The sequence below is a fragment of the Bos taurus genome, chromosome 4 (assembly GCF_002263795.3).
Source record: "Bos taurus isolate L1 Dominette 01449 registration number 42190680 breed Hereford chromosome 4, ARS-UCD2.0, whole genome shotgun sequence".
NCBI lineage: Eukaryota > Metazoa > Chordata > Mammalia > Artiodactyla > Bovidae > Bos > Bos taurus.
Window position 1 is genome coordinate 103,990,547 of NC_037331.1, and position 21,722 is coordinate 104,012,268.

At 49.7% G+C, this 21,722-nt stretch overlaps 1 protein-coding gene and 2 long non-coding RNA genes across 4 annotated transcripts; 1 reads left to right on the top strand and 2 right to left on the bottom strand.

The window, feature by feature from the left end:
- Positions 1-230: 230 nt before the first annotated feature.
- Positions 231-2,971, bottom strand: LOC104972256 (uncharacterized). The gene is made up of 2 exons (XR_806381.4): positions 2,402-2,971; positions 231-1,886 (listed from the first exon to the last, which is right to left on the bottom strand). It is a non-coding gene; the product is annotated as an uncharacterized lncRNA (long non-coding RNA).
- A 568-nt stretch (positions 2,972-3,539) lies between these two features.
- Positions 3,540-18,405, top strand: ADCK2 (aarF domain containing kinase 2). Of its 2 annotated transcripts, none has more exons than XM_010804577.4 (8): positions 3,540-5,138; positions 6,826-6,972; positions 9,118-9,246; positions 10,206-10,301; positions 10,452-10,703; positions 12,217-12,345; positions 13,545-13,598; positions 17,902-18,403. In XM_010804577.4, the coding sequence occupies exons 1-8, from the start codon at positions 4,209-4,211 to the stop codon at positions 17,920-17,922; spliced, it is 1,758 nt and encodes a 585-aa protein (XP_010802879.1). In that variant the 5' UTR covers positions 3,540-4,208; the 3' UTR covers positions 17,923-18,403. The 2 variants fall into 2 exon arrangements, with proteins under 2 accessions (XP_010802879.1, NP_001192587.1); NM_001205658.1 differs by having other exon boundaries at positions 4,209-5,138; positions 17,983-18,405.
- Positions 7,694-9,180, bottom strand: LOC132345136 (uncharacterized). The gene is made up of 2 exons (XR_009494277.1): positions 9,095-9,180; positions 7,694-8,521 (listed from the first exon to the last, which is right to left on the bottom strand). It is a non-coding gene; the product is annotated as an uncharacterized lncRNA (long non-coding RNA).
- Positions 18,406-21,722: the final 3,317 nt, after the last annotated feature.

The following is a 21,722-nucleotide window of genomic DNA, read 5'->3' on the forward strand; positions in this document are numbered from 1 at the left end:
AGAGGCTGAGTAGCTTGGTTTACGTGGGAAACCAATAAAACTTCAAGACAAGAAGCTTGCACCACTTACGTAGGCCGCAGGCATCCTTCCGTTCTCCCGAAGGAGAGGAGACACTGAGGCCTCCCCAGTTGGATCTTAGAAGTCCAGGCAAAATTAGTAAGCTTGGTGGGTTCCGCGCTCCAGATGGAGACTCAGCCAGAATTTGAGAGAGAGACATGGGGAGACCAGTATTTCGAGGAACTGATCCCAATTCTTTATTTTCCAGAGTCTGTTTTTATACACTGAGATGTTATACAAAAGTCACGTGGGGACAGCAGTCCTGACTTTTATTAAAGTCAGGTGCTTCATACAAATGTATACAGAGGTCTTAGGGGTGTTACATCATCTTCTGGCCAGGGGGGCCTGCTGACAATTTATGACCCTCTCCTTGTGACAGTGGTCAGTCAACCAGAACACTTTTTTCTCCAAGGGTGATTATTCTTAAAACAGATGCCACCCAAATAAAGTTACATTCCTATAGGGTGAGGGTGTAGTGGGTTTTAGTTAAAGAAAGAATTTACTTAGCCTAAGGTATAATGTGATTTATATCAAAGGTTAATACTTATTTCTTCTACATATTCATTAATGTGTGTAAGGGCAGGGGATGTGGAGTCTTAGCAACAAACATTGGCTCAACAAATGAAAAACCCTTCACCAATACAATTTCTAATCAGCCCACTATACTTATACTAATGGTTTTCTAACTTTTCTAAGGAACCTGTTTTTAGAAGGTTTAAAGCATCTCGTGCCTCTCACGGTTGGGAGGCTGTGAGCAATCACATGTGGCCGGACAAGCGTGTCAGGCAGGCTAGAGAACCTTCAGAGGAGTTTGTAGGTTGAAACACTCCTATCACGCCCAGGAATTATTATTAACTGGAGCTCTAAGTTAACTCCTTCTCCGAAAGAGGTGGTGGGGGACAGCCCCCCATAAAGTCAGAGGTATAGGTGAGAGCACAAAGTAGTAAAGTAGGCAGGCTCTGGTTATGGGGGTAGATGTTTGAGGATTTCCAGGGGGACTCCTGAGGCTCCATCCCGCCTTTGCGTATGTCGAGCCTCCTTCCTCATGACCTTTGCCATGGGCGGAGTGCCTCACGCCGGCACCCAACATTCTCAGATAATCATTTTGCCTTTCTGTATTTCTTTTTCTTGGGGATGGTTTTTATCACCACCTCCTGTACAATGTTATGAACCTCCATCCATAGTTTCTTTCAGGCACTGTCTATCAGATCTAATCCCTTGAATCTATTTGTCACTTCCAGTGTATAATCAATCCTAAGGGATTTGATTTAGGTTATACCTGAATGGTCTAGTGATTTCCCCTACTTTCTTCAATTTAAGTCTGAATTTTGCAATAAGGAGTTCATGATCTGAGCCACAGTCAACTCCCAGTCTTGTTTCTGCTAACTGTATAGAGCTTCTCCATCTTCAGCTGCAAAGAATATAATCAATCTGATTTCGGCATTGACCATCTGGTGATGTCCACGTGTAGTGTCGTCTCTCGTGTTGTTGGAAGGTGTTTGCTATGACCAGTGGATTCTCTTGGCAAAACTCTTGTTAGCCTTTTCCCTGTTTCATTTTGTACTCTGAGGGTACAAAATGGAGAGTATAGTTAATGGCTGGCCGTACTTAAAACCAGCGGAGTTAAGGATGACTTCTGTCTTGGGAACTTCAAAAGGGTCTGCACATCTTGGGAAGTGGGAGTTGGATTGTTAGCTGGCAGTGCAGGAGTCCCCAAGTTTTCCCGCAATCCTTAGGCTGTGAGTGGCAGGCACACTTCCAGCAGCAGGCATGGGCCATGTCTCCACAGTCATTCCACTTGTGAGTCCCTGGCAGACTTCTCTGGAAGGCTGTCACCCACGTGGAGATAAAGGGTCGTGAATGTAGAGGTGACTGTGGTACCCCAGCGCAGTCAGCCTCCAAGTCCCAAACAGCAGAGTAGAAGCCCACTGGCTTTTCCCTCCTGTCCTGGCTGATTTCCAAGCTCTGCTCTGCTCCTCTTTGCTTTCTAGAGCTATCTGGCCTTCTCTGGTTCTTCATAGTTAAACAAACTCCCCCAGAACCTCACACCAAACACCTTCCTATTTGGGGGCTTAATTCTTTCTGCGGCTGAACACCCTCCCACTCGTATCACCCTCCCGTCTTCTCCCAAGTAGCTGCCATCCTGGGGGATTCTCCTCGTTGCCCAAATCTTGGCTCTGTGCACCAGTGCCAAACAGAAATATGGAGACAGAGTTATGGAGGAGAAGGAAAGAGCGGTTTTATTAGTTTGCCAGACAAAGGGGGGACACAGTAGGCTAGCGCCTCAAGAACTGTGCCCCCCTCGCTGGTAAAGAGGGAGGGGTTTACAGTCCAGCAAGCCTACCTGAGAAGGATCAAGATGCTAACAGTCTTGCATTCTTCTTCTGCAAAGTTTCAAAAAGGTGAGGTTGCTGACAAGGTTAGGGTGTGCAGGGGCTTGGATGGTTAGGTCTCCTAATTCTTGATGACCCTTTGATCTTGCCTCAGGTGGTTTCCTGGCTGCTCCTCCCTTGATTAGCAACTGTTCTGACCTTTGGGACTAAAAGAAGGTCGTGGAGGCTGGAGTCTTGCCTACAAGAAATGAGGGACAAAGAGACCTTCGTGTCCAGGAGCCCCGCAGGGCCCAGCTCGGCCACGTCCCCATTGTTCCCTTCTTTCACGGTGGGATCTTCCTCAAAAGTGATAAGCCTGCCAGGTCAGGATGTGTGTTTAGATGTTCCCAGGACCTCGCACGGTAGATATTATTGAGCTTCGATAAATATTAGATTGAGTTTAAGAAATATAGACTTGGCTGAATGAATGATCACTCTTTACGGAGCCACAGCCCCGGGTCCAAATACGTTCCTCAAATCAGGGCAGCCTGGGAATCCCGCCGTCCAAGGACAACACCCCCCACCCCGCTCCTCCCACCACCCTCCCGGTCCCGCTCTATTGAAAACCAGACCTGTGTTCAGGAACCGGCTGTCAATTTACCCGGCGTTCCGCGTTTCCACGCTCTTTGTAAGGAAAGCTACAATGTCATTGGAGAGACAGACACACAGTGGAGAGACCAGGTGTGGAGGGCGTGTGTGGCGTTAATTCTATTTGTGGGACCCCAGGACCCGAGGCGGAGAAGGCAATGGCAACCCACTCCAGTACTCTTGCCTGGAAAGTCCCATGGACGGAGGAGCCTGGTAGGCTGCAGTCCATGGGGTCGCTAAGAGTCGGGCACGACTGAGCGACTTCACTTTCACTTTTCACTTTCATGCACTGGAGAGGGAAATGGCAACCCACTCCAGTATTCTTGCCTGGAGAATCCCAGGGACAGAGGAGCCTACTGGGCTGCCGTCTATGGGGTCGCACAGAGTCGGACACGACTGAAGCGACTTAGCAGCAGCAGCAGCAGCAGCAGGACCCGTGAGCCGGGTAAATCTCCGCCGGAGTCTGGGTCGCGTTCGCTTTAAAGGGGCGGTTCCCGAGCCGGCGGGCAGGCGGGCGGTCCCGGAAGACGCGCGTTGCGCGGCCTGGGCGTCTGGATCCCTGCTCCCCGGCCCCCCGGGTCCAGATCCCGGGTCTTCGGACCCCCGGCCCACCCGGGTCCCGATCTCCGGTACTCCGCTCCGCGACCCTCCGCTCCCCTTCCGCGCCCCTGGCGCCCAGACCTCCAGTGCCCTTGGGACCTCGGCTCTCTGGAGCCCCCACCCGACTCCTCCCCACCGCGCGCTCGCTGCCCTGGTCCTCCGCCGTTAGCGCTGCCCCCGCCCCCGGCCCCAGCTCTCCACCCCTCGCCTTATCTGGTTCTTCCTCACCCCCACCAGGCTCCCCGCACCGCGGCCCTCCGATCTGTCCCCCTCGAGCCCCTCTCCGCGCAGACCTGCTGCGTCCTGGCCCTCGGCGGGTGCACTCTGGCGCCGGCGGGCGTGCGCGGTGACCCTGCGGTCGCCCGGCTCCGTCTCCGCCCGCGCGGCCACCTCGCGCAGGTCACGTCCCTGTCCTGGGGACTGCACACGGGCGGCCAGGTCTGCGCGCCCCCTTCATCTCGCTGCCGCCCCGCTCTTAAACGGAATACTCAGCGGAGGCCCGGACTCATGTCCTCCTTACGGAAAGAAGGAACATAGATGGGCCCTCCTTAAGTGGAGGCAGGCAACGGAGGCCGTGACCTCTGGGAGAGGATGGTGACCCCCTGGCGCTTCTCTCTCAGGGTCTGCTTGGCGCACCTGAGAGGTTTTGCGCTCAGAAAGGAAGTCGGCCTTCTGAGACACTCTGGGGGCTGTCGCAAGGCTAGACTCTGTTGGCTTCTGCTTGGCACTTTGCCCAAACTCGTCTCCACCTGTGAGGACATTGGCGAGGGGGCTCCGGAGAGCGTACGTCGGCAGACCACCAGTTGGAGTGACCTGGCTAAAAATGGGCCGCTGGAAAGAGTCCCTCCGGAGGGGCGGCTGGGCTGGCTCCTCCTGCACGTGCGCATCTGGCTCAGAGCAGGGGCTCTCTTGGTAAAATTCTTCCCTCTCCTCCTACTCTATCCCCTCACCTACCTGGCTCCCAGTGTCTCCAGTCTGTGGCTCCACCTGCTTCTGAAAGCCACCGAGACTTCGGGCCCCACCTACATCAAACTGGGCCAGTGGGCCAGCACCCGGCGGGATCTCTTCTCAGAGGCGTTCTGCGCCCAGTTCTCCAGGCTGCACGTCCAGGTGTCGCCCCATCCTTGGACTCACACCGAACACATCCTGCGCCAGGCCTTTGGGGAGGACTGGGGGAGGGTCCTCTGCTTTGAGAAGCAAGAGCCAGTGGGTTCCGGCTGCGTGGCCCAAGTGTACAAAGCGCGTGCCAATCCTGCCTTCCTGGAGAACGACAGCATCCAGAGACTGGCCACGGCCTCCATACTGCAGTTCTCTGAAACTGGGGCAGCTGGGGGGCTGGGCGAGCTCTCTGGACGCCTGGAGAAGGCCGGGAGGCCTCAAGAGAGTCTTGCCGACCAGTCATTTGTAGAAAGGCTGCTCTTCCCTAAACCGGACCTGGTTGGATCCAATGCATCCTTGTCTCAGGCTTCAGGGACCGCCCATGAACAGGAGCCAGATCACCTTGTCCCGGTGGCTGTGAAAGTAAGTGTTCTAATGTTTGCAGCCAGGCCCTCCCATCTCTAAAACCTCACCAACTCCACCGAGCTACCCAGGTCAGGATACAACCCTTTGCAAATTACCCCACGTTGCCTTCCGTTGATTTCTTTCAGCTTGACCATTATCTGAGTACCTGTGACACACAAGCTGTTTAATTTCTTGGCTTGAAGGAGAGTGATGCGAATGGCCTGAAAAAGGAAGATGAAGAGGCTCTGGTGTTGGCTCTCTCTGCGGGGGGAGGACCTATCATCCATCCAGCTGACCTCTTGGCTCTGGGGTCAGGATAAATGGGAGAGACTAGGTTAGGTGTTACTGTGGCGAGTCCAAGAGGGCAGCGTTCATTTTTACAACATCAGCTTCCTTCTCTGTTCATTTCCAGTCACCCCTGCCCGGCTCCCTCATCTCGCCTCTCCACACCTTTCCATCCCTGATCCGAACACCCCCAGGAGAACTAGCGGATCCTAGTAGCCAATACCCTGGTGTTCTCACCCTCACAGAAAAATCCCTCCCACGGGGGCCTACTGAGACAGGCTGAATCATAATTTCTAAGGGGAGAGCCTGACCTGGCCTTTTATAATTGCTGCAAATGAGTTGCAACATCAGGCATGTTTAGGAAACACTTGTCCAAAGTATCTTGAAGTTTCCCTGTGCTCTGTGGGAGACTAAAGGAGTATATGTGCCCATCAAGTCAGATGCTTTATTTCATATGTATGAGGTACCTGAGATGGGCATTCTTTTTTTAAACAGGTTCAAAAAAAAATTGCTTATTTATTTGGCTGTGCTGGTTCTTAGCTGTGGCATGCGGGATCTCCTTCTCCCACCAAGGGTTGAACCTGGGCCCCCTGCATTGGGAGCCCAGAGTCTTAGCCACTGGACCACCAAGGGAGTCCCTGTACTAGTTTTTCTTACATGTTTATTTATATTCCACTTTATTCTGAAAAGGATTTGTGGTGGAGGTAGAGGCTGTTATCTGCGTGTTTTAAATGATGGAACAGGAGGCTGAGAAGAGGTTGAGTGGCCGGTCCAGTTTCATCCAGGAGATGAGTTGCAGAACTGGAGTTTTTGAAACCCAGAGCTCTTTCCATCTCACCTCTGGAGTCCTGTAACTCTAGAGCAGTATTTTGCAGGCTTGGGACTACCTGACTCAGTTACCTGGACACTCAGTAAAATGCAGATTTCCACCTGGCCTCCCAGCCAGTCTGATTCAGTAGGTCCTGGAGGAGGCTCGGGGTCCACACTTTTACTAAGCAGCCCATGTTGGCTTTTATGCTCGCTGATGTTTGGGAGCCGCTGATCTAAGCTCAGTGTATCTGGAAGGGAGGCCAACCTGTTCTTCCCAGCAAAGCTGAGTGCCGCTCAGGGGAGCTGCCCTCCTGCCCCTCAGGAAGGCACAAAGGAATGGGTGTTGGACCTGCTTCCCCTCGGCCAGCTGATTGTCCTTTTTTTTCAGGGGGTTGTGGGGGGATGTTGGCTGCACCACAAGGCACATGTGACGTTTGTTTCTCAACCAGGGATCGAACCTGCACCCCCTGCATTGGAAGCATGAAGTCTTAACTGCTGAATTGCCAGGGAAGTCCCCTAGATCTCTTTTGATGGTGGGACCCAGCTCTGGCTAGGCAAATGTGCCCTCCTGATTGATCCCTCCTCTGTCTCACTGTTCCTCTTTTGGCAGGTGTTGCACCCTGGCCTGCTCGCTCAGGTGCAGATGGACCTGCTGCTGATGAAGATGGGCAGCCGGGTCCTCACAGTTTTGCCAGGAATCAAGTGGCTCAGCTTGCCTGAGATCGTGGAGGAATTTGAGAAGCTTATGGTGCAGCAGGTGAATTCGCCTTCTCTCAATCGTAAATAGCACACGACAGTTTTTGCTGTTAGCAGCTGCTTAGTAAATGCTGAATGGATGAGCATTTTCCCAGGGCACTATGGCTAATGTAGAATATTAGTCAGGATAGCTGATATAACAAAGAATATCCAAACCTCATTGAGTTAAGGCAGCAAGGTTATTTCTTGCTATTCTGTGGAAGTTCCATGCAGGTAAACTGAGGGAGCAGGTGGGAGTTCCACTCCATTGTTATTCAGGGACCCAGTTTCCTCCAAAATTAGTCATCTGGGCTTAGTGTGGAATGGGGAGAGAGACCATGAAGCGTCACATAAAGGATTCTGTGGCCAGGCCTGGAAATGATGAACTTCACTTCTTCCAAGGCTACATGTCAGGCCCAGTGTAACTACGAGGGAATTTGGGGAAGGCGGTCTTGCATAGAGCCTGGGCTGCAAACGAAATGAGTCTGGTGGAACAGATAGCATTATCTGTGCTGCAATCAATGGCCACATTCCAGGAGAAGAATCGGCGAAGTCACATACTGTGCCTTGGTTTTCCTTTGTTTCTGGGGTTTAATGAGTAGACAAGGGCCCTGTGCAGGGCCTTTGGGACACCTGTTTAAGGAGCCAGACTCAGTAGACACAGTGGAGTCACTCAGGGCTCCAAGGAGCCATCTGTGCTGGCTTCCTGGCAGTTGGCACAGAAATTGACAGGCTTTCAGAGGCCGTGTGCCCAATCTTCATTTATATCGTCTGACTTAGGGTTTTAAGCCCCAGTGATGCATTTTCATGTTTAGAAAGCTTGGCTTTATGATATGGAGGTGTCTACTTTTGATAATAAAATTAAAACAGAAAAATAGCTGCTGTTCCAACACCCATCTTGGTGTTTATACTCTCAGTTCCACCACCCGCTTGAGCTTCAGTTCTGCTTCAAGAAGTCTGATACACATTGTGAGATCCCATCACTTCAAGTTCAGACCTCTACAGCTCTACAACTCACCCCATTTTGCCTTAAAAATCAACTCTTCCTACCAGCTGTAGCTCTCGGTGGTCTCATAATGCTGCCTGGCTTGAAAGCTTAGAGTCTGGGTGTATGTAGGGGGATGGATGTTCATTTATAAATTCATACAACAAGTATTAAAAACTGTTAGGATCTGGTGAACTAAGAAAACAAGTGGGGTTCCCTGAATCTCCTGTGATGGTGGGACCCAGTCCTGGCTGGGCAAATGTGCCCTCCTGATTGGTCCCAAGAAGTATATACTAGGAGGAGGAGGGCTGATGTGAAATATTTGTAGCACAAGTGCTAGTTACAATAGGAGTTCTTACGGGTTCAGCTGGGCTTAGCCGAGGCCCAACAGAGGAAGTGGTTATTCCACCCTGTGGGTCCAGGCTCCCCAGACTTGAGCAGAGTCTTGAAAGGAGAGTGTCCGCAGTTAGACCCAATGGGGGAAGAACATTCCAGTCAGGTGGAGTACAGAAGGCAGTCAGAGGGGAAGTGTTAGGCAGGCTGGGACATTCCCGGTCTACAGATTGGGTGCAGCCGGAGTTTGGGGCTGTAAAAGAAGGAGGCCATATCACAAGAGATGTACCTGGAGGGAGAAGCAGGGCCCAGACCATGACCCACCTCGGACGTCATCCTAACCAATGCAGACTCCATCCTGCAGGTGGTGGGGGGCACTAGCAGATGGATTGTAGAGAGGGGAGGTGGGGGACAGGGAGCCCAACTAAGACACCTTTGTTAGGGTTCAGGTGACTGGTTTCAAGTCACCTTGGGAGGAACAGTGGGATAGAAAAGAACAGCTCTGAGCGTGGTGAGGGCTGCAGAGCTGATGGCAGCGAGTCTCCCATGGGTGTGAAGGGTGAGAGAGAAGGAATCCTCTGCAGGGACTCCTGGGGGCGGGGTGAATATGAACTCTGATAAGTTCTCCAGTGTCTCTGCTGTCTGCAGCTTGGAGTCATGTGGTGGGGAGGGATGGGGGGTTGGGACTTCCGGGGCAGCCCTCACCCTCAAGTGTCCTGGGAGTTCTGCAGGAGGTTAGCTGGGGCAGGCAGGTGAGTCTCAGGCTCTGCCAGCTCTTGGGGGGTTCAGCGTTGCTGTCCCTGGCCCAGACTACCCCCTCCCTCACCTCTTCTCTCCACTTGTCTGTAGATCGACCTGCGGTACGAGGCTCGGAATCTTGAACTCTTCCAGTGCAACTTCCTGAATGTGAACTCCGTCAAATTCCCCACGCCTCTGCGTCCCTTCGTCACCAAGGATGTCCTGGTGGAGACATATGAAGTAAGAGTGAGAGCTTCCCCTAGCCGGTTGCCCTTTACTCACAGCCAGGTTGTCTCTGCTGCACAGGAAGGCTTGAGTCTAAGAGGGGTTTGGAGCCGCCTGACGGTGGGAGGTAGGGTAGCAAGGCGGGAAGAGCCTGGCCCTGCCCTCAGACTTGCTGGAAGTCTGCTCTGCCAATTGTATCTGATTCTGGTTTTTCCGTACACTTTTACAAAAAACCCGAATGACTTTTTTGGCCAACCCAATATTTGCTGGGTGGCTTCAGTTACTTCCTGTAGAACAGCAGGATACCCTTCCTGTCTTAGGAGTCAATGACACACTGAATGCAAAACGCCCTCCACACAGAGAAGGGCCTTATGGGCTTAGCTGTCTTCTGGTCCAGCTTCCTTTGTAAAGATGGTAATGAGACCCAGAGGAGTGGCCTGAATGATCCACTGTTGCTAGCTGTGTGACTTTGAGCAAGTTACTTAAACTCTCTGGGCTTTAGTTCTTTAATTTGTTAATTAAGGATTCCAAGATCTATCTCAATAGGCTGCTTTGACAATTAAATAACCGACCTGCATCAGGTGCCTATGGAGCAGGTCCCCTTTCTTCTCTCTTCCTTTTCTTTCTCCTCCAGTGAGGTCACAGAGCTCCTTCGTGTCCCTGTTGGCTGATTCTTGACTAGAAACAAGCTCACCCTGACCTCACAGCCTCTCTTACCTGTGGGCGGCAGTCAGTGGGTTTCCTCCCTGGGGAACCTATGGGACTTTTTGAGACGTATTACAGAAGGGAAGCATAAACGTCGGTTACAACTCATTTGTGGGTGACGGATTCACAGGCATTATAGGAAAGGAAAAACGCTTCGGGTCACTCCCCAGTCAGAGGGAAGGCAGCAGCTGTGTGTCCCCGGGAGGATGAGGAGCTGCGCAGTCGCGGGCTGTGCGACTGAAGCGGTTCTCACCCCGACTTCCTCACAGGAGAGTGTGCCCGTGTCCAGCTACCAGCACGCAGGGATTCCCCTGGACGTGAAGAGGAAGATTGCGCGGCTGGGGATCAACATGCTCCTGAAGATGGTGAGCTCACGGCGGGGAGCGTGCCGCCTCTCCGCCTTGTCCTAGATCTCCGGGAACTCGCCGTCACCCTGGAAGCTTTTCCGTGAGTGGCCTGGTGGAGGTGGGATGGTGAGGCTGACTCAGCCTGGAGTAGCTCTGGTCTCTCTGCAGATATTTGTGGACAACTTCGTCCATGCGGACCTTCACCCCGGGAACATCCTCGTCCAGGGCGCCGACGGTCTTGCCCAGGGCCCGGAGGCGCGGCTGCAGCCGGTGGACGTCTGCGAGGCGCTGGTGGTGGCTGTGTCGCCGGCGCGCTGCCCGCTGCGCCTGGTGCTGCTGGACGCCGGCATCGTGGCCGAGCTGCAGGCCGCAGACCTGAGGAACTTCCGGGCTGTCTTCATGGCCGTGGCCATGGGCCAGGTGAGGTCCGCCGGGCCCTGGAGGGGAGGTGGAGGGAGAGGTGGTTGGAGCTGAGTTTTTTTTAAACCACCGGGCTCCTCAGGGTTTGTCATTCTTGTTAATGCTGGCATTTGCCAAGGGTGCTTCAGAGAGATGAAGGAGGGAGGAGGAAGAGGAGCCCAGGAGATGAAGCCATCGAGGGTCCATAGAACAGGCTTGTTCCCGGCAGCAGATGATTTAGGATGACGGGAAGAAATGCCTCCTTCTCAAGTGGTGTTCTGGTGGTTTCTCTTCTTTCCTCAGTCACTATAGAGTTGGGCTTTGGAAATGCTAGCTTCTTGACTAATAGCGGCCCCAAATGTGTGCTATCTGCTTTGAGAAGGTGGGGCTGGAAAGAAGCAGCGGCTCAGGGAACTTACTCTCCAGGTGTGGGAAGACACCTGGGGCAGGAGGAGATGACTGGTTTTCACTTCTCATCCCACGCCTCTGAGGGGCGAGTGGTTGAGGATTCTTATTTAGGAAAAGGGACTCAGCGAAACCTTTATGAGAGTCAACCTAAAGTGCCACATCAAGGGTGACAGTGAATTCTCCAGCAGGAAAGACCCAGGGAAAGACGGAGCTGGACAGACTTCCCTGGTGGTTCGCACTCCCAGTGCAGGGGGCCTGGCTTCAATCCCTGGTCAGGGAAATAGATCCCACATGCCAGGACTAAGAGTCAGCATACCGTAACTAAAGGTCCCACATGCCGCACCTAAGACCCGATGCAGCTAAATAAATTTTTTGGGGAAAAAAAGAAAAACAAACCTGGGAAAAAAGGGCAAAATTGAGAGAAGCCCCTGCTTAGGAGGCTTCTGGGGTGGAGGAGGGGTGGAGGTGGGTAGACCAGAGGCTTGAGTCTGAGCCAGTTTGAAAGTGTCCCCGGGCCAAGGTTAAAGACCGAGGTGCAGTGGTAGGTGGGGGCTGGGAGGTTCTCCTCTGCACAGGTTTGGGCAAAGGAAGAAGGTCATAGTCAAGGAGGAAGAGCTTGGCTCCCTGGCCATGACCAAGGGGGCCAGGTGGGTGTTAGGAAGACCTTGGAGCATCCTGGGTGGAGGAGGAGCCAGCAGGCTGTGAGTGGGGAATTCTGCTCAGGCAGGAAGACTGCCCTCGAGGAGAGTATGGCTAGTCCGCCCCGGAGCCAGGCCTCTGGGCCAGGCCGGTTGGTTGGCAAGCAGTGCCGTGAGGAGTGTGAGCAACAGGGCCCAGACTCAGCCACTGGGCCTGTGTGGCCTCAGAGACAAAGGAGACCACACAGCTCTGGCCTTTGATTGTGCTGAGCACAGGTGGGGCCTCGCCTCAAAAGGATCAAAAGGCTTTGATTGATAACCAGGTATTATTGGAAGGCAGTGAGGTAAAGTTAAAAATGGATGAGGGTGGGGTGCAAAAGCAGGAGGGTAGAGAAACTGGGGTGGAAAGAACTAGGATCTGAAGGCGTTTGGGCAGAGAATCCAGGGTTAGGCCCTCTTGATTCTAGCATGTTTTTTCCATCTTCCAGGGCCAAAGGGTGGCTGAGCTCATCCTGCACCATGCCCGGGCCAGCGAGTGCGAGGACGTGGAGGGATTTAAGGCTGAGATGGCCCGGCTGGTGACCCAGGCCAGGAAGAACACCATCACCCTGGAAAAGGTGAGCAGGCCACTGGAGGGCTGGGGTTCCTGGGGTGTTTACCGAGCTTGCCCTTGGACAGCGCAAACTGCAGGTCTAAGGGAGAGGTCTTGAGGGGACTTGAGTTTTTCTTTTTTTATTTATTTTTAATTGAAGGATAATTGCTTATCCAATATTGTGTTGATTTTTGCCATACATAACATGAATTGGCCATAGGTATACATATGTCCCCTCCGTCTTGAACCTCGCTCCCACCTCCTACCCCATGGCTTGAGTTTTAAGGCAGATAAAGAACAAACCTTTTCCTCTGCCCACATCCTCCAGGGGTAAGGAGGCCCACTAAAATCTCCAACTCTCAAGAGTGGCTCCTTGACTGGGCTCTCCTGGGCGGTTGCCGGGGGAGGGGGTGATACATGTGATACTGCACACCTGTCCAGACCCGGGTGCTGTTCTGCAGCTTCATCTACATGGAGCTCAGCTGAGCATGGGGTGGGGGAGGGAGCACTGAGGCCCCTGAGTAGACAAAGAACTCACCTAGTGTTCACAACCTTTATTTAGACCTGAAGCAGAAAAGTGAAAGTGTTAGTTGCTCACCCGTGTCTGACTTTTTGCAACCCCCACGGACTATAGCCCGCCAGGCTCCACTGTCTAGCGGATTCTCCAGGCAAGAATAGTGGAGTGGGTTGCCATTCCCTTCTCTGGGGGATCTTCCCGGACCCAGGGATTGGACTCGGGTCTCCCGCATTGCAGGCGAATTCTTTACCATCTGAGCCACCAGGGAAGCCCTTACTTGAAGTGGAGCCCACTTTGAATTCTGCACACAGTTCTAACAAAGCTGACTTTTCTTCCCAAGTTCATTCCCAAGTCCACTCTAGCCAGATCGAGTCAGAACAAGAGGTGGCCCCCGGGCAGTGAGGAGTGACAGCTGGCCCTTGGCACTGCCTGTCTTATTTATTCCCATGTGATTTCTGTATGTGCTGGGCGTGCTGGGGAAGAGGCCTCTAGGCTAGTTCTCCTGGGGGGGCGGTGGTCTTTGAACTCAGTCATGAGATGGAAGTTGGGCTTGTGTGAATGTAGTCCTTTTGGGGATTTGTCAGGCAGTCCATTTCCGATCACTGGGGTGGGTGTGGGTGTGGGTGTGGATGTGTGGGTGGGTGAGGGGCAGGTAAGGGAGAGAAGTGGCTCCCAGTAGCTCTCAGGCTCTTTGTTCTGTTTTCCAGCTTCAAGTTTCCAGCCTTCTCTCGAATGTCTTTAAGTTGCTGATGACTCACAAGGTGAGGCCTGGGCGGGGAGCTCGCTCTCTGGTCAGGCAGGAGGGAGGTCTGTGGGGAAGGCAAGTGGCCTCAGGGTTGTGGCAGGTTTTTCTCTTATGGAAGATCTCTTTTAGAAACGTTCTGCACACTGATCCCTCTGCTAAGAGTGCTGTTTCTACTCCCTGATGTCCAGCAAGGTTTTCCTTTGATCATTGGTGGGGTTCGGGGGGAAAAACTTTATGCTTTCTAAGAGCTTTGACAAGTTCTATTTTAAAAATGAATTAAATTTCATGTTAGGATTAGGGAAAGCTTTCATCATTGCTGGGGGCTGGCTTGGAGAGAGCTGGAAATGAAAACACACTCCTGGGAGTTCATTTGCTTAGGACGGGGAGGGTGAGGCTCATAGCCAGCTCAGTGCCCACCAGCTCTGACCTGGGCAGCCTCTCCAAGTCCCTGGAGGCTGCCAGGAGGGCCAGATGAGGCCGTGACACGGTGATCAGTGCGCTCTGACCTCCCTTTAGCCACCTAATTCAGTTGTATAACATTTATTAGTATCTGATTTAATCCCAACATTCCTTGAGGCTGGCACCAAGCAACTCGCCCTGGCCCCTGAGGCCACCTGACCAGGGAGCCCCACTTCCAGTGACTTTGTTCTTTAGCCCTGGGGCCCCCATTGGTACACAGCCTTCCTCACACCCGTGTGGGACACAACGGTTACTAGTGCTTTAGATGTTTGCTGTTGTCATCGTGATTCCCAGGATGGGAGAGCAGAGAGAGGGCCAAGTACAGCCATTCTCTTCAAATATTTCACCAGGCGCTTAATTTAAAATAATTTTAAAAATTTAAATTATGGTTAAAAACTAATATACAGTTTACCCCTACCCACCTCCAAGTGTACCGTACAGCAGTGTCAACCACATCCACACAGTTGTGGAACAGATCTCTAGATCTCTAAAAAAACCCTATTCCTACTGAACAAAAACTCCGTGTCTCTCTTCCCTGAGCCCCTGGCAAGCAGAAGGTCCATGGTTTTGATGACTCTTGATTTTTCCTATAAGTAGGATCATATGGTATTTGTCCTGTGACTGGCTTATTTCACTCAATGGAGTGTTCTTGAGGTTCATGCATGTTGCAGCAGATGACAGGATTTCCTTTTTAAAGACCAAATAATATTCCATTGTATGTACTTAACCATATTTTCTTTATTTGTTCATCCTCTGATGGACATTTGGGCCACTTGTACCTCTTGGCTACTAAGAACAATGCTGCAGTGAACACGAGGGTGCAAATATTGCTTTAAGATCCTGGTTTCAAATTCTTTTGGATATTTACACAGAACTGGGATTGCTAGATGATATAGTTTTTTTTTTAACTAAAATATAGATTTATACAGGGCTTCCCTGGTGGCTCAGAGGGTAAAGCGTCTGTCTGCAATGCGGGAGACCTGGGTTCCATCCTTGGGTTGGAAAGATCCCCTGGAGAAGGAATGTCAGTCCATTCCAGTATTCTTGCCTGGAGAATCCCATAGATGGAGGAGCCTGGTAGGCTTCAGCCCACAGAAGTCTACACGATTTTACACTCCCACCGTGAGTGTGCATATGTAGCACGCTGCTTTCTTCTGATTTGCCCATCTGACCCCTCAGACAGCTTTCTGGGCCTTAACTGAGAAAAGACCCTTTACTTTCATCAAAGGTTATTTCCCCATGAGTCATTCTTCCGTTTCCTGACCTTCTGTCCACCTGAAAGCAGATTCCTGTTCTAGGTTTAAATCCTGGCTCAACTCCTTCTCATGTGGGCTTCCCTGGTGTCTCAGTGGTTAAGAACTCTCTTGTCAATGCAGGAGACATAAGTTTAATCCCTAGTTTGGGAAGATCCCCTGGAGAAGGGAATGGCTACCCCCTCCAGTATTCTTGCCTGGGAAATCCCATGGACAGAGGAGCCTGGCGGGCTACAGGCCATGGGATCCCAAAAGAGTCGAACATGACTTGGTGACTAAAACTAACAACAAACAGACTCCTCTTCACCCAGAGGACTTGAGCAAATCACTCAGCCACCCTGAGCCTTAGCTTCCTTATCCACTGAACGGGCATAATGAAGTTGAGGATTAACTGGGTAATCCATGTAAACTATTATTACTGTTAACCTGGCTCCAAAGGGGAAGAAACCCTGCTGTATTTGATCAAAGCCAGGTGTGCTTGGTCTCAAAAAGACTACTGTGGATTTCAAAGAATGACCATATTTAGATTTATAGTTTCTGGTGTTGTTTGTTGTTTAATCGGTAAGTTGTGTCTGACTCTTTGCAACCCCATAGCCTGTAGCCCACCAGGCTCCTCTGTCCATGGAATTCTCTAGGCAAGAATACTGGAGTAGTAGCCATTCTGTTCTCCAGGGGATCTTCCCAACCCAAGGATCAAACCCAAGTCTCCTGTACTGGCAGGCAGGTTCTTTACTGCTGAGCCACCAGGGAAGCCCAGTTTCTGGTGTGGCTGTGAACTTTTCACTTTAGTATTTTTTAAGTCATTCACATACTCACACACCTCCCTTAGAGAAGAGCTGTACACACTGCATCCCCCAGATTTTTTCTTACTATTTCTAGTGGGTGGGGGGGTTGGGTGAATAGATGGGATGGTGGGGAAAATGACTGGATAGGGAAAAGAATGTTCAGTTCAGTTCAGTCACTCAGTCATATCTGATTCTTTGCTACTCCATGGACTGCAGCACGCCAGGCTTCTCTGTCCATCACCAACTCCTGGAGCTTACTCAAACTCATGTCCATGGAGTCGGTGATACCATCCAACCATCTCATCCTCTGTCCTCCCATTCTCCTCCAGCCTTTAATCTTTCCCAGCATCAGGGTCTTTACCAGTAAGTCAGTTCTTCACATCAGGTGGCCAAAGTATTGGAGTTTCAGCTTCAGCATCAGTCCTTGTAATGACTATTCAGGACTGATTTCCTTAGGATGGACTGGTTGGATCTCCTTGAAGTCCAAGGGACTCTCAAGAATCTTCTCCAACACCATAGTTCAAAAGCATCAGTTCTTCGGTCCTCAGCTTTCTTTATAGTCCAACTCTCACATCCATACATGACTACTGGAAAAACCATAGCTTTGACCAGACAGACCTTTGTTGGCAAAGTAATGTCTCTGCTTTTTAATATGCTGTCTAGGTTGGTCATAACTTTTCTCCCAAGGAGCAAGTGTCTTTTAATTTCATGGCTGCAGTCACCATGTGCAGTGATTTTGGAGCCCAGAAAAATAAAGTCTTTCACTGTTTCTATTGTTTCCTCATCTATTTGCCATGGAGTGATGGGACTGGATGCCGTGATCCTAGTTTTCTAAATGTTGAGTTTTAAGCCAACTTTTTCATTCTCCTCCTTCACTTTCATCAAGAGGCTCTTTAGTTCTTCACTTTCTGCCATAAGGCTGGTGTCATCTGCGTATCTGAGGTTATTGATATTTCTCCTGGCAATCTTGATTCCAGCTTGTGCTTCATCCAGCTAATTAAGCAGGGTGCACAAGGGTAATTAGCCTTGATGTACTCCTTTCCCGATTTGGAACCAGTCTGTTGTTCCGTGTCCAGTTCTAACTGTTGCTTCTTGACCTGCATACGGATTTCCCAGGAGGTGGGTCAGGTGGTCTGGTATTTCCATCTCTTGAAGAATTTTCCAGTTTGTTGTGATCCACACAGTCAAAGACTTTGGCGTAGTCAATAAAGCAGAAGTAGATGTTTTTTTGGAACTCTCTTGCTTTTTTGATGATCCAGCGGATGTTGGCAATTTGATCTCTGGTTCCTCTGCCTTTTCTAAATCCAACTGGAACGTCTGGAAGTTCACAGTTCACGTACTGTTGAATCCAGGCTTGGAGAATTTTGAGCATGACCTTGCTAGCATGTGAGATGAGTGCAACTATGTGGTAGTGGGAACATTCTTTGGCATTACCTTTCTTTGGGAATGAAATGAAACCTGACCTTTTCCAGTCCTGTGGCCACTGCTGAGTTTTAGTGCAGCACTTTCACAGCATCATCTTTCAGGATTTGAAATAGCTCAACTGGAATTCCATCACCTCCACTAGTTTTGTTCGTAGTGATGCTTCCTAAGGTCCACTTGACTTCGCATTCCAGGATGTCTGCTCTAGGTGAGTGATCACACCATTGTGGTGATCTGGGTCATACAGTGTATTCTTAGAAAAAATACATTTCTGGGTCATGAAGTATATTTTTGCCACTTCTTCTTAATATCTTCTGCTTCTGTTAGGTCCATACTATATCTGTCCTTTATCTGTAAGAGTATTACATAGATGATAAAAATCATCTGTTTTTTTTGTCAGGAGTGGATGTTGACCTGTTAACTCAGGATACTCTCCGTCTATCCGTGGGCTTCGGAAAGAACCCCTGTTTCTCTGTTTCAGGTAAAGCTTGAGAGCAACTTTGCTTCAATCGTGTTTGCCATCATGGTGCTGGAGGGGCTTGGCCGCTCACTGGACCCTAAACTGGACATCCTGGAGGCAGCAAAGCCCTTCCTCCTAAAAGGACTAGTGACCTCCCGCTGACGGCAGCAGTGGGGGCTTCCTCTTGGAACAAGAGGCCGCTCCCAACAGCCTCTTCTGTGGCAGCTTGGACGTCCTAGGACTGGGATTGTGGAGGGCCTGCCACTGTGTTTCACTCTGGTTTGGTTTCAAGCATCTGTTTCCAAAGGTCTGGGTTTCCTGGGGAAGTAAAAGGAGGGAGGGTCCTGACAGCTCAGGTATGGAAGCTGGGCCTGGTGTCAGAGAAACTGTTTCAGGGAAAACATTCTCTGGAGGAGGATGAATAAACTTAGTTATTTTGTTTTCTGGTTTTTTCTCTTCTCTTAACATCTGTACTCCTGGATCAGGCTGGTCTTCCTGGTTCTTTCCAGACTCTGATATTTAGGTTAGAAAATGTCACAGAATCCTGTAGACCCATGGTTTCCAAATTTTGGGGGGGTGTGGCACATACCTTGCGAGATCTTAATTTCCTGACCAGGGATTGAACCCATGCCCTTTGCACCGAGTCCTAACCACTAAACCGCCAGGGAATCCCCCCAGGTATTTTGTGTTGTTTTTCTGTTTTGTTTTTTCCCCTCAAATGTTTTGATTATGTGCCCTGTTGGTAAAGGGTTGCATATATTTATATATACATGCACATATAATTTATTTATAAGGTTTATACAGGTTCTACCATCACCAGCAAATCTCTGAAGACAGAGCTTACACTTAGGGCACGTTTCACTGTATCTCAGATTATCCTTTTGATAATTTAAAATCTTTTTTGCCAATCTTGCTAAATTTTATTATAAGGTAAAATGAAAAAAAAAAAACCACAATGATCAATGGTTAATGTGACATACTAGAGACAGGAACAGAGTCAGCTCCACTATTTTACTTGAAGTTTCCCTGTGCTCACATATTAGCATTTAGATACTGTTTTTTTCTGAGCATTCTACAGGGCTAATTTTGGTTAATATTAACAAACAGATAATATAATCAGTACATTTCTGTTAGGGCTTCCCTGGTGGCTCAGACAGTAAAGAATCTTCCTGCAATACTAGAGACCCTGGTTCCATCCCTGATCAGGAAGATCCCTTGAAGAAGGGCATGACAGCCCACTCCAGTATTCTTGCCTGGGAAACTCCATGGACAGAGGAGCCTGGGAGGGCTGTAGTCCATGGTGTCGCAGAGAGTTGGACACGACTGAGTGGCTAACACTTTCACATCCTGTTAACCAGGACTTGAGATTTGCAGTAGCACCCAGCGACATTCCAGCAGTGAAGGAAAACGGGGCGGCCATTGCCTGGCCCTCTGCACTGGGCCAGCTCACAAGCCATTCTCTCAAAGCTGCTCTGACACGTGGCTGGCCCACATGGACTCAGAGCATCCCAGGGTCAGTTTGTAAAGTGGATATTAATAAAGCTTAATTTCTTAATTTTGTTTAAAAGGAATGTTTTCTCCTGCATCCCAGTGGATTCTCCTGCTTGTTTTGGAGACTGCTCTAGACAGTGAGTGGAAAGTCAAGCGTTCCTGCTCTCTGAGTCCTGCTGTGACTGAAGGACTAGATTCTCCCATTCTTTCCTTCTTAAGGATAAAGTTCCTGTCTTATAGGGAACAACTGAGAACAGAAGTTATCTTTAGATATTGGACAGAGATTCCCTTGGTGCAGTTTTTTTTTGTTTTTTAAGAGGGGTGGAGATGTTATTGGCACTTCCCAAGTCTTGAGGGTAGGGCATTTGAGTCAGGCAGTGAGAGCTTGGGGGCTCCAGGTAACCCTGTTCAGCTCCCTCCTATGGGCAAACCCGCCAGACATTCGGCCCTTTATGCCAAATGCACATGCCTTTGTGCTGTGGGCCAAGAGACGGGGGCACCAACACAGAGCGATGTCTCCCTGAGTGAACACCAGCACCTCTGAACCTTTCTTGAAAGCCAGTGGATTCCATCAACTTACTGTGATAATCATTAGTTATCTCTCACTGCATACACACTACCCACAAATACAGCAGTTTAATACCTGGTAGTCTCTGCAGGTCAGAAATGTAGGCGAAGCTTGGCGGGTCCTCTGCTCAGTCTTGCATGGCTACAAGCATCTTGGGGCTCCACTGGGGTAGGTCTGAATTCAGGCTTACTCATGTAGTTCCTTGTGGGGTGCTGGACCGAGGGCCTCAGTAGCTCAGGAGCCATTACAGCAGCAACAGAAAATGAACACAGGTTGAATTGAAGAGAAAAATGATTATTAATGGCTGTGCTTTAATATAGGTAATTTGCTGATTTTTAAAATAAGCATCTTAAAAAGGCTAAACTTGATTTATACATTCATCTTCATAAGGAGAAAACGCTACTTCTTGGGTATAAGTAGATAAAGGGGCAATGGGGCATCACTTGGAAGGGAGATCCCAGTTTAGTCCCTCCAAAGTAGAAAGAACAAGGTTCATTTCTGTGTTAAAACTGCTGGAAAGGTAAGTTCTTTCTTCTTTTGGAAACTTAGAGGGAAAGGGTGATCAAGCAACCTTTAAACGTAGAAAATTAGGGAATTCCCTGGCGGTCGGTGGTTAAGACTCAGTGCTTTCACTGCCATGGTCCATGTTCAATCCCTGGTTGCAAAAGTAAGATTCCAAGAGACATGTGTGCAGCCAAAAATATATAATAATAATAATAATAATAATAAAGAACAAAAGTAGAAAATTAAATAAACATGAAGCCTTGTGAACAAGTTTTTTTTTCTTTCCTCATTCCCCTGCAGTGTGCTTTTCTGAGAATCAAAAAGAGAGCCATTGTGCAACCTGCAAAAGGCAGTCAGGGATATTTGCCCTTGGAATTTTTAGAACATGTCTGCAACACAAACATGCATTGCTGTTACGTAAACAGTCAAAATAGTGTGCTGATGGGGACCCTAAACTTTTCATAGTAAAAAATCAGAATTAGTGATGCAAAACATTAGAGCTAAGGACCGCACAAATGGTCTATAGAACAATATTGTTTTAAATACAAGCCAGCATTAAAGTTAAAAGTTTTTATTTTGTAACTGAGCAAGACAGATGGGGGGCGGTAAGTGAATTTTAGTTTACCTGAAGAGCTTTTGCAGCCAGGAAAATATTGACTAATAAAAAATTGCTGAGTACATACATGCTGTGGGCCAGGTACTCTCTTGAATGGCTGATGAAGGGTACTGAGACCTGGAGAAGTGACTTGTCCAAATGGACAGAGCTAACCATTGGTAGAGCTGAGGCTGAACTCTGGATTTTCAGACTATCAAGTTCTTTGGAGTATTTTTGTTTAAGCTGGGTTTTTTTTTTTGTTTGTTTTTTGTGGCCTAGGAATCACAGCATTGTTCTTTCCTGGGAGCAAGGCAGGCAGCTGTCTAATATGGGCAGAGAGCTCTCTTTGGAAGGATGAAAGACACTGCTCTGCCTATTCATGAACATCTCTTAATGGTTTGTGCATGTACTAGGAAGGGTAAATAGTGAATGGTAGTCCCAGAGAAAGCCACACTATTGCGTATCAGCTGGGAAGTCAACTTGCCCCCAGAAAACAGTACATTCTTTCTTACAGTTTATATACTTACAAGTTAGGACAGGAGAAGGCAGGAGTGGGGAGGGATAGCGGGTGAATGTGGGGAGGGGCATGAGTTCTACAGGGCC

Excerpts from the sequence above, each read along its gene's own strand:
- ADCK2 (NM_001205658.1), top strand. The coding sequence starts at position 4,209 with ATGGTGACCCCCTGGCGCTTCTCTCTCAGGGTCTGCTTGGCGCACCTG. Across the intron at positions 10,302-10,451 it reads TCAACATGCTCCTGAAGATG|ATATTTGTGGACAACTTCGT; the intron begins GTGAGCTCACGG and ends GTCTCTCTGCAG. Across the intron at positions 10,704-12,216 it reads TGGCCGTGGCCATGGGCCAG|GGCCAAAGGGTGGCTGAGCT; the intron begins GTGAGGTCCGCC and ends TCCATCTTCCAG.